The sequence below is a fragment of the Mirounga leonina genome, unplaced genomic scaffold (genome assembly GCF_011800145.1).
Source record: "Mirounga leonina isolate KUSES-001 unplaced genomic scaffold, KU_Mleo_1.0 Mir_129, whole genome shotgun sequence".
Taxonomy (NCBI): domain Eukaryota; kingdom Metazoa; phylum Chordata; class Mammalia; order Carnivora; family Phocidae; genus Mirounga; species Mirounga leonina.
The window spans coordinates 22,014,616-22,027,050 of NW_023270323.1; the positions used below are offsets into that span (position 1 = coordinate 22,014,616).

The window sequence follows — 12,435 nt, forward strand, 5'->3', positions numbered from 1 at the left end:
AAAGGGGAGGGAAACCGAGAGTCAGGTGCGACCCAGCAGGGGGAGTGGGTGAGCTGGCCCGAGGGCAGCCCGAATACGTCCTCGAGTGTGGGTGTGGGTGTGGGGCAATTTGGGTGGGAACAGCGTGGAGGTTACCACCACCGAGTCCCGCGCCTCGCTGCTGGGGTGTGTGCAGAAAGAGCGAGGATAAATAGGAGGCTCCCTCCTCCCAGCCACACTCCCGGAGCCTGCCGCCCGCCCGCCCGGGGTGTTGCCTGCCCAGGGGCCCGGGTGCCAGCCTGAGAAGTAGTTTCATTTCCTGCTGGCCCGAGAGAGTAGTTTCCAGGCCCGCCCTCGGGCGCCCGTGGCCCGGGAAGGGGCGCAGGAGGAGGCGGGAGACTCGTCCAGGGGCTGCCCGGCCCCTCAGCGTGGGGTTGATGGACCGGGCCGCCCCGGGCAGCGGCGCCGGCTCCCTGCCACTGCTCCTGGCCCTCGCCCTGGGTAAGTGGCGCGCCTGGCACTGGAGCCCCAGGAGGAAAGTCTGCGGTGGAGTGGCAGGGAGGGCGAACCCTGATCCGCGCGGGCATCTGGACCCCCCGGGCGCGCTGGGGGCTGTCAGGGCCCAGGCGGAGCGCTCTGACCCCCGGGCGAGCTCGAGGTTAAGGTTTCGGCGCTTGGCACCTAGGGCTGCACCTGCTGGGGCTGCCCGAGGGCCGAAGGGATCCCGCGGCCCCGCTGCTGGCGCAGGTGCCGGCGAGTGAGGGGCGTGGGAGCAGAGCCCACCGAGGAAGGAGCAGGGGACACTGGACGGAGGACAGCTCCGGGGAGGCAGAAGGAAGGGAACGCCCTGGCTTAAGATGCGGCCTGGAAGGGCCGAGCACAGTGGAGAGCAATTTGTGGGGTGTGTGTGCGCCTTGGGTGTGTGCGAGAGACAGGGGGACGACTCCTGGAGGGCCAGGAGTGGATTAAGACCCCCGGCCCTTGTCAGGGCAGTGGGGAGGGGCTGGAGGAGGAGAGAAGACAACTTCTTTTTTTTTTTTTTTTAAAGATTTTATTTATTTATTCATGAGAGAGAGAGAGGCAGAGGGAGAAGCAGGCTCCCAAGGAGAAGGGAGCCCGTTGCGGGACTCGATCCCAGGACCCTGAGATCATGACCTGAGCCGAAGGCAGTCGCTTAACGACTGAGCCATCCAGGCGCCCGAGAAGACAACTTCTGAGACCTTAGGCCCCGGCTGCTGATAGGGAAAGGGAAATGGCATGTTTTACTGAGGGCACTATCTAAGCAATGCAGAGATGTTTTACTTGGAACCTATTATTCCCTATTTTAAGATGAAATGGGGGAGGGAAGACTTTTCTTCATTGAGAAAAAGTAAACTTGGGCTGTTCAGTTCAGGAGCACTGGGTGCGGTTCTGCCCTGAGGGAAGAGTGGTGGGACTGGAGGAGCAGGATGCCTGGATCCGCTAGAGGTTCCCCTCACTTCCTTGGGAGGCAGCCTTGGCAGAGAGTTCTGGAAGGCAGGTGCTGGGGAGAGTTCTTGCAGCTGGATGTGGGAAGGGACCAAGGAAGGCATGTAGGTGGGAAAATCCTGCTACATCAAGACATCCCCTCTGCACCATGGTCATTTTGAGGGAGGTAGAGGGAAGGGGCAGCAATATTTTGTAGTCTTAGCTGGGCTCAGGGGTAGGGACACCTGGGCTTGAGGCGCTAAAGTGGGGGGAGGGGAGTCTCCACAGCTTCAGTGTCTCCATGACATCACTTCTGCCTTCAAGCCTGGGAAAGGCTGGATCTCTCACGTGGTGGGGAAAGAGGCAGAATCTACATGGACACTTTCATTTGGCTATGGTCCTTGGAGTAGGAGAGGTGGCTAAAAAAATGTGTCATGACCTTGGCTGGAAGTGAGTGGATCTGACTTAGGGCCATGGTTAGCGAGAAGGGGCTGATTTAAGAAACCCAGCAGAGGAAGAAGTGAGTGACAATGTAGTTGGGGCATCATGTGGAGTCTGAGGAAGAGCAACGGGCAGAGAGAGTTAGGTCCAGAAACAGTGCTGATGCTTTGGGCAGCATTGTTTGGATGAAGCAGGCGTTTTCTTCCTCCCCCTTGTCTGGATTTTCCAACAAAGTATTGACTGAAAATCTGCTATAGTCAGCAAGATGTTAGAGTATATGGGGAAAGGGGTGGGAAGAGGGCTCAAGAGATTCTGAGACATGAGTTCTGCCTGAAAGATGTTATGCTGAGGGGCGCCTGGGTGGCTCAGTCGGTTAAGCATCTGCCTTTGGCTCAGGTCATCATCTCGGGGGTCCTGGGATGGAGCCCTGTGTCGGGCTCCCTGCTCAGCGATGAGTCTGCTTCTGCCTCTCCCTTCCACTTGTGTTCTCTCTCTCTCAAATAAATAAAATCTTTTCTTTTTTTTTTTTTTAAAAAGATGTTATTCTGAATTTGGGAATGCAAGACTAACCAATACGAAACAATAAGAGAAACATCCATAAAACCAGAGAAGGGCTAGCTCGCCAGGGAGGGATGGAGCAGTGGGAAAAGCTGCATGAAGGACATGAGTGGGTGTCTGGGTGCCTGGATAGGATTTGAAATAGGCAGGAGAGGCCAATGATAGAGGGTGAAGTGTGGGGCGAGGGGACAGAGCTGGGGGCCAGAAGACCTGACTGTCTCAGGTATAACCCAGGTACTAAGAACTAATTAAGGCCTAGATTAGGGCGTTGTGCCACAGCAGAAGTGTGATGGTAGAAGTGATTATTCCAGGTTGATAGACATTCTTTCCCCTTTACTATCTTGTAGTGCTTTATTATTTTTTTTCTCAAAACTTGTCATGAGACAGAAATGAAAAGACAAAACAAAACTCTAATCCAGTGCTGTTGTTACATTCAAGGTAACCTGATTGTGCAACTGTCCTGTTGAATGTTTGGCTTAGGGAACTGAATTCAGTCTCCAGATCCCCTAAAAGCTCCACTGCATGCAAAATTCCAAAGGATGTAATTTGTTGGCATCAGTGTTCCCATAAAGTGGTTTGATTTCTCTCACACACGCTTGACTTTTCAGTCCCATTCCTAATTTAGATCACATGTTAAATGTTGTTTACTTTTTGAAGAACATGTGAGCAATGTACTGTGTGATGCACTATGTGTGTGTGTGTGTGTGTGTGTGTGTGATGGGGGAGGGATGGGGGGAGTGCCTCGAGAACAGGCATGGGGCACACAGGAGACTTGGTTCCCGCTCTACCATTCCATGACTCTCAGATGTCCATAAATGACAAGATTCTGGACATTGTTTTTCTCCTTTGTAAAATGAAGGAGCTGCTTTAGATGAGCCTGACATCCTTAGCAACTTGACATTGTACTCATCTTTAACTAACACTTCCACTGGGAAGTTTAACAGAAATTTTTGTACAACACTATGTACCTTTCATTTACTTTGTGATGGGCTCTTTGTTTCATGCAAACTTGATCATAACAGAGAAAACCGTAGGTGCTGATTTCCTTGAGAAATATGGTAAAGAGGCAATGACTTTGGGGCCCCTGGGTGGCTCAGCTGGTTAGGCATCCAACTCTTGATTTCAGCTCAGGTCATGATCTCATGGTTGTGGGATCAAGCCCGGCCTCTGGTTCCAGGCTCAGCAGGGAGTCTGCTTGTGATTCTCTCTCCCTCTGCCCCTCCCCCAGCTCCTGCACACTTGCCTGTTCTCTCTCTCTCTCTCTTTAGGGGCACCTGGGTGGCTCAGTCTGTTAAGCGTCTGCCTTTGGCTCAGGTCATGATTCCAGGGTCCTGGGATCGAGCCCTGCATCGAGCCCCGCATCTGGCTCCCTGCTCAGTGGGGAGTCTGCTTCTCCCTCTCCCTCTGCATCTCCCCCTGCTCATGCTCTCTCTCTCTAATGAATAAATAAAATCTTTTAAAAAAGTAAATAAATCTTAAAAAAAGGCAATAACTTTGCTTAAAGTATCTTTTTTCATCTCAAAGAAATCAGATTATCTTTTTTTGATTCTGTTTTTTGATTTCTCCCTCTCATCCAGTTGCTGTATAAAAACTAAAACGGAAATCATAACCAGTGAAAAAGGTAAAAAAGTGCTACCTTTTAAAAAATGAGTGAATTTTAAGACTAAAAATATGTTCCCCACCTCATTAAAATCTAAAACATTAATATTTGGGGACGCCTGGGTGGCTCAGTTGGTTAAGCGGCTGCCTTCGGCCCGGGTCATGATCCCAGGGTCCTGGGATCGAGCCCCGCATCGGGCTCCTTGCTCAGCAGGGAACCTGCTTCTCCCTCTGTCTCCCTCTGCTTGTGCTCTCTCTGTCAAATAAATACAATCTTAAAAAATAAATAAATAAAACATTAATATTTGTGAGTGGGTTTAAGTTCCGCCTGAGAATATGAGTGTGCTCATGCCGTGTATCTAGCTTCCAAGTTACCAAGCAGGTAGGTGGCCGCAAGTAAAAGTCCCATTGTACAAATGAAGTAACTGAAACCCCAAATGCTGCAAGATTTTAGGCTCCGCCTCTTCAGTTATACTTCTGGCTTAGAAGAGCATTAGGAGTGGTTTTTTCCTCTTCACAATCCCAGGTTTTGCACATAAACAGCTGTTACAAATTGATTTTTGTTATTGCTCCATTCTCAGTTGCTGTGTGGAAATTCCCAAATAATTCTGGAAGATCCCACCACTTGCAAGCATGCTTTGTTATGTCCAACTGAAGGTGCCCCTGCTGATGCTTTGGTCGGCCCGTGTCTGTGCTGAAGTCAAAGGCCCTGAGGACAGAGAGTCCCTATGTCTGTCTGTCCCAGGGTCTCTGCAGACACCGCTCACCCCAATACCCGGGTGCTCCTCAAGTCCTCAGAGAGACCAGTGCAAGAACCTCATCTTGTTTTTCCTCACCCTTTTATTGTAGTCAGCTCATGCCAAGACATAGACACGAGTGTAATGAGGAAGACAGTCGGGGGGACAGTCAGAGGGACAGGCATCACGCTGTACCTTGAATCACCTCTCTGAACCATGGACCATGCTTATAAACTCTCCATTAGGATTAGCATCTTCCCAGGAGGGTCCAGACAAGCCAGAATCCAGACTGCATGCAGTTAGGCCTAGACCATGATCCTGATACCCTTCCAAAATTACCATGACAGACCCCTAGATCCACAAAGAATCTTGGGGAGGGGGAGGTCAGGGTTAGGAGAGCACCAAAGTAAACTGTAAGAGGAAAGCAACTGATTAAAATGGATATGCTTGGTAATGCTAATAACAGCTAGCTTTCCCAGGCAGATTTGTATGTTGAAGAAGGACTCCCAATAGCTTAAATGAATCTTTAATTGTTAAAATTTAAAGAAATGATAGGGTATTTTTTAGATGGTTGGAGAGAGAGGGGGTATTTAATCTTAATTCAGATCACTTAGGCGATAACTTACTTTGATTATCAGCAAGGTCAATTCCAATAGCCACGAAGTACTTTTACTCATTCTTTACTTTTTTTTTTTTTTTTTTTTGAGGATATGTAGTATGTTATTTACCTGACCTGGAGAGTAGAGGCACTGGTTCCAAAATGGTGACCAAAAGTATCACTGAAGTATAACAATGTTTGTGTTCAGCCTTTTTTATTTAAAAGTGCTTGAGTTGATAGTATAACAGGATGAGTTATTAATATAACATTTCCTCCACTGCAAAGTCATAGCTTCATTCATTCATTTTTTTACTTATGTACTTTTTAATTTATTTACTTATTTACTTATTTACTTTTAGGGTGGGGGATGCATAAAGAGTGCCTGGCACATAGTAGGAGCCCAAAACATATTAGTTAACTAACTGAATGAATGCAAGTTTGTGACAATGTCCAGTCATTGAAAAAACAGCAGATTCAGTAAAGAAAACAGTTCTACTTCTTGTTGGCAAAACATGCACACAATTCAGAGATGTAGAGATACCTGCTTCTTCATCCTTTTTTTACTTGGAACTTGCTTCCAGCAATGCTAGAGAACCTTTCACCAAAGGACTTTTGTTTTGCAAGTAGTTTAATTACTTCTGTTTCTTACATTCTGTATGGGAGATTCAGACTACTCTTTGTCTCTCAGTGTTTGCTTCGATGTCAGAAGCAATCAGTCAGAACAGGGGCTTTTAAAATAAGTGTTTACATGGTGGGAGGAAGGTATTGGATTCAGGGCATTCTCTAATGGGTCGTTAAAAAATGCCATTTGAATTCTATGAGGTGTGAGGTAATTTGCTGTCTTGTTTGGTTATAACTTTTTCTTTTTTTTTCAGCCATTCTTCTTTCTTTTCTTTTTAATTTTTATTTTTGTATTTAAATACAATTAATTAACATATATTATTAGTTTCAGAGGTAGAAGTCAGTGATTCATCAGTCTTATATAATACCCAGTGCTCATTACATCGTATGCCCTCCTTATTGATGATTATAACTTTTTCTAATACACACGTTTCATTAGCTGGGAGTAACCAAGTTGCTATGTTCATGGTTTCTATTCAGTATTAAATGGAATAAAAACCTGTGGTGGATCCTATAGAAGTTGAGACAGATCAGCTGTGGAGGCTGACTGTGGTCTGACTTGTTAGTGTTGAGGAATCCCTAACTCTAACATTATATGTCAATATCTCATAGCAATCAATGGTCTGGATTTCTTGATGGTTAGACTGAAGCATGTGATGCACAGACCCATGCCCCCTGCCTAGGGGTGAGTCACATGGTCCAGGTCTTTCCAGAGAAAAATAGGACAGCTTGCCTCTGCCTCTTATTCCTGGAAGCCTAGTACAACGGTCAAGAAATTGTCATAGAGGCTGAATGAGGCACTTTAGGAGATGCAGACTTGACTTCTTCATGACCACCTTCCCACTGAGATGTCATTCTGAGTTTCTGACATTTGACTGGTCCCATCTCCTAGGGTGACTGACGCACATGTTGCTGATGACACAAGCAGATGCCTGCTTGACTTTTGCTGTGGAATCTCCACATAATCCCTTACATTTGGGGGACCTTTACAGTTGGAAAATCATTTTCAAATCATTATCTCATTTGATCTTCACGCCCAAAATAATAAGAGAGCAGTTATGTCGTATGCATGCCAGGCACTGTTCTAAGAACCTAATAACTCCTTGTATCCATATGACACAACCCATCTAACACACAAGCTATACATCATTATCATTCCCATTTATATAGGAGAATATGAAACACAAAGGCATTAAGTAACTTGTCTAAGCTTCTGGCTTTATGAGCATGAACTCTGAAGATGGGGTAACAGAGCCTGGATCGTAGTAGATAAATACATGTTGCTGAATGAGGTAGACAAGAGGAGATGGGTCACCGAAGTGCAGTGCAATGACATATCATTGCATTGAAGAGGGACCCGGTTCTCCTGACTTATCAAAAAAACATTGACGTTCATACTAGCTGTTCCTACCAGCTTTGCTTTCCTTGATGCCGACCTGTGCATTTGTGGCATCCCCAGCTCTGGATATGCCTCAGGCTCTTGGATTCCTGGCTCTTTATCCCAGCCAGGAAACCTGCCTATTTATATCCTAGGCACAGGCCATCCCAGCCAATAGTGAACAGTTGGTGGGATGATGGTCCTGAGAGGACCCACAGGCCTATGACTGAGAATGGCTAAAAAGAGCATATCCTGAGGTGGTATGATGCTGTGGTCAAGAGTGTAGACTCTGAGCTAGGCTATATCTAGGCATGACCCCCCTGGTGCTATGACTTACTAACTCCTTGATCTTGAGCAAATCGTTTAAACCCCTCGGCCTCAGTTTCTTCATCTATAAAAGCCAATAGTAATATAACCAAGGCTATTATATAGACTAGATTAATTACAGCACAAAGCACTTAAAATGTGCCTGGAACATAGTAAGTTCTGGATAAACATGAGCTATTATAATAGGTAACAAGAAAGTACAGAAGAAATCATTAACTATGATCAGTATATTTTTAAAATTGTGGATATTTTGATTCTGGGTACTTCCTTAATGTAACCAGGGTCTATCAATTGATAGAAAAACTTTATTTTGCCTTTATTTCTCAAATTCCTGCTCCCACTAGTTATGAAAAAGGAAATGGCTAAAAATTATCAAAGGAGTTCTATTTGACTGGTTTTGTTAGAAAGGAACAAATGTAAAAAATAATCCTGCAAAAGCAAAATGCATATCTGCTTTCTAAAAATGTCTCTATAGAATCTTATTCATCTGCCAATTTTGATCCTAGTTTTATGCAGTGAAAAGCTCTACAGCACTTGCCTGGCATTGACACCCAAACCCAGCATCTTAAGGTTGGACCAGACACAAAAGTCAGCCTACACTAGCAGAGAAAAATAAAATATTTAGGAGATAATTTTAATATTTTAGACAATCTCATCAAAATGGGGTTATCTCACTTATTCAAATTAAACAAATAATTATCTTAATTAAAAAAAATCTGTCATTACAGAAAAATGAATGATGGCACACTGTCAAAATTTGTTTCTAAAAATCAGAAAAATGGAAAAATGAACAGAAATTGTTTTTAGAGAGTTTTCTTATGACAAAATAATGTTTTTTTCCAGATTATAAAGAGTAGACAGCTGTGCACAAATGCTGTTGTTCCATACTATTGTCTTGTAACATTGAGAAAGTTATTTAATCTCCTTGTGCTGCACCGTCTCATCGACAGAATGGTATCAATAATAATGCCTATCATCTAGGGATATAGGATTGTTTTGAGGATAAAATGAGATAATTCAGGAAAAGATTTTAGCAGGATAATTGGCTACGAAATGTTCAATGTATTATTAATATTTTCACCTTTGTGAGTATGTAGATAATTTAAAATTATTTCATAGGTATTGGCTAAAAAGAAGAAACAGAATGATTTCATTCCTTATGCCAGTTGGAGTGCTGGTGTTTTTGCTTTGATCAAAGGAAATTGCTTTAATATTCACCACTGGAAGCAAAGGGAAAAAACTAGAAATCTGCTCCATCATAACCATGCTTTCAATAGTGCTTTTAATAGTTCCATTAGAATGTAAGCTCCATGATGGCCGAGATTTTCGTCTGATTTATTTACAGCTATATTCCCAGGGCCTAGGACAGTGCTTGTACATAGTAAGTGCTCAATAAACATTTGTTCAATAAACGAATCTGAATGCACATAGCACAGGAGTCCTCCTAGACCAGTCACTTCTCATAGTCACAAAGATCAAGATATAAACTTTGTGCACGCGTGCGCACACACACACACACACACACACACACACACTAGCTTCCATAATAAAAAACAAAGAATCTTCATGTTTCCCAGTAACTCTTTATATTCCATCTTTAATGCCTCTGAATTTGCAAAAAATGACTTATTTTAGGCAGTTGTTCACTTAGATGGTAGCTGTGCCTGGTTTTACTGAGTAGGCTGACCTGATAGAATGAGATTTGCTCATGAAATTTAGGTATTGACTGCCACCACCAGCAAAACATGAACTTATCCAAACACAAGACTCTCTTTCCCATGGCATAGTGTTGGGAGTGGACTGTTAGAAAGTAGTCTTTATTTCTAAAACATGTAATAATAAGGAAGGTATATCTAAAATTGTTTGCTATTTTAAAGTGTGTCTAATACTATTATAAAGTGTGTCTAATACTGTGCTTAGCATTAAGGAGAATTGTCTAAGTATGTCATTGTCTTTCCAAAAAGAGTTTGTGTTATATTGGGCAAAAATGTTTATCAGGAATGGAACATTGTATAGTAGTTGAATACCTAACAGTTTAAATTACTAGTAAAAACTAAATATGACCTCAGAAGGAGAATTTGTTATGGGCTGGAGTGATTGGGGAAAAAAATCATCAAGGAAATAGGGACTTGAGTTAGTTATCCCATGAGGGTGGTAGAGGAAACAATGGGAGAAAAATTAGAAGGTGGACAAATTAATAATGACCTTTTCCTTGTGTGTGCAGCAGAGAGTGAGCAGGCCCACATGCCTAGAACAAAGAGTTAATTTTGTGTGGTATCGAGGGAAATATTGCCTGGGTAAGGACCTGGTTTCCAGAATGAGAACATTAGTCAGGATCCTGAATTCTTGATGCAGTGCCATCTTCACAGGATTTCCTAGGAATTAGAGCCAGGACATTTTGTAATGTAGACAAATTCAGGCATTTAGTTATAGGTTAAGACTTTACTTTAAAATGTTATGTGGTCTCCTACCTGTGGAACTTGTTTGAATACTGGGGAAATATCCAGATTCCATTTTGCTGCGTGCCCTGTAGCTTGGTGAAGAGCTGGCCTCACCTTGCTTAAGTTAAGATTACAGGCTGATCTGAGTGGTTTGCTTTGTGGCTCCTAACCATGTACTGCTAGGCTTTCCAAGGCTGGGGGTGGCTCATAATCACGAGGTAGCTCCAGGCCCATCTTAGAGTAGCAATTGCATTTGGAGAAAGAGACTAATCCAAGAGGACCAATTCAAGAGAATTAACTCTCGACCACAGAGAAAAACAGAAGGAAACGAATTTAATGAACTTTATTCTTCTCACTGACTCCCCCCACCCCGCCACCCCTCTTCTATGACAGCTCCATTCTCTAACACTAAAGACGTCGTTTTGTCCCTAACTCATGTCAGAGGGCCTCCTTCTTGGGAGTGTAATAATAATGGATAATGAGTAGCTATTGTAATATTTTCAATAGGGGATTAATACAGGGAACGCAGTGACTTGTTTTGTTTTGTTTTGCTTTTTTAGAGAGAGCAGGGGGTGGAAGGGAGGAAGGGCAGAGGGAGAAGGAGAGAGAATCTTAAGCAGGCTCCACAACCAGCACAGAACCTGACAGGGGGCTCGCTCGATCTCACACTCTTGATTGAGCCAAAATCAAGAGTCCGACGCTTAATCGACTGAGCCCCCCAGGCGCCTCAGGGAATACAGTGGTTTTAAGATTAGTTTTTATGTGCAGAATGGATCAGATGAAGAGGGACGAATAAGAGCAAGTAAAGAGAAAGCAGCTGTTCTAGGCTAGGAAGTAGCCTAGAAAGTCTGGACCAGGCAATGGAGGGAAAGAAATAAATCCAATAAATGCTTCTCAGTAAGATTTTATGGGATATAATGACAAGTCATGTGTAGGTAAGAAAGGGGAAAGAGGAATGAAAGCTGTCTCCAAGACTGCTAACCTGAGAGAGAAAAAGAATTTATGGTGCCGTATATGAAAGAAAGCTGCTTTTTTTCTTTTGGTGAGAATGCAAAATGCTTTTGAGACATTCAAATGTCTTATGAGCATTTGGAAATATGGAAGTTGACTTCAAATTAGAGCAGTGGACCCCAAATCTGATTGCTCTCCCAAGAAATGTAAAAAGTACAAATTATCAGGCCTCTCCCCAGACCTACTGAAGTCTGATTGAGATGTTCCCATGAATCTAAAATTTTAAAGACCTCCCAGGAGAAAAAACAAATTTTCCTTACAGAGTAATTGCAAATAATATATGTAGATACTATCCCATGTAGGAGGTCCTTTTGAGTGTAGGCTAGTTTCCAAAGAATAGAGCATGAACAGGAAAAAGAAAATGGTAACTTTACAGTGCAAAAGTCTGGCACACACTACCTTCACTAAGTGGCCAAGTTCAATATCACCAATGATGTCATGTAGATGTCATGAATCCCTCATGTAATGTGATGAGGGGAACACGTCTCTTCTGTAGAATTTGCTCCTAAAACCCATAACCCCAGTCCAATCCTTATAAAAATATCAGACAAACCCAAAATTGAAGGGCATTCTACAAAATACCTGACTAGTACACATCAAATTTGTCAATGAAATCATTAAAAAAAAAACAACAAAAAACCAACCAACAAGGAAAGACAGAACCCATCATAGACCAGTGGAGACTAGAAATCCTGACCGAGAAAGCACATTAATGGAAAATTGGTGGAGTTAGAATGAAGTCTTGAGTTTAGTCAACTAAACTCAATTGGTACATTTAGTAATGTACCAATGTTGGTTCTTCGTTTTGGTAACTGTGCCACGGTAATGTAAGATGGTGACATTAGAGGAAAGAAAAGTGGGTAAGGAGGATACAGGAATGCTCTGTATTTTGCAACTGTTTTATAAATCTAAAATTATTACAAAATAAAAAGGTTAGTACAAAAAAGATCCTACAAGAGGTCCTAATGACTAGCCAGTTTGGACAATCACCTGGTTAGAAAATAGGGCTGAAAATAGAAAGTAATCATTTAGCTGATTGTAATTTTAGACTCCACCACAGTGCCTAGTGATGATTTCTAAGTAAATATTTATTTAAATGCTGAGACCATGGGTGTTTTGTGACATGGAATGGCATTATGAAAAAGAATACCAAGGCAAAATCATAGGGATAGAAAGTAGAATGGTGTTTGCCAGGGGCTAGGAGAGGACAGGTGGGGGGTTACTGTTTAGTGGGTATAGCATTCAGTTTTGCAAGATGAAGAGTTCTAGATGGTGGAGATGGTTGTACAACAGTATCAA

The 12,435-nt window shown here is 43.3% G+C and overlaps 1 protein-coding gene across 1 annotated transcript in view; it reads left to right on the forward strand.

Annotated features, from left to right (window-relative positions):
• The first annotated feature begins 233 nt into the window (after positions 1-233).
• The window catches only part of BTC (betacellulin), a 43,118-nt gene continuing 30,916 nt past the window's right edge, over positions 234-12,435 (forward strand). Inside the window, exon 1 of the mRNA XM_035004799.1 lies at positions 234-480. Coding sequence (XP_034860690.1) covers positions 417-480 — 64 coding nt within the window. The 5' untranslated portion in view covers positions 234-416. The remainder of the gene's footprint in view (positions 481-12,435) is intronic.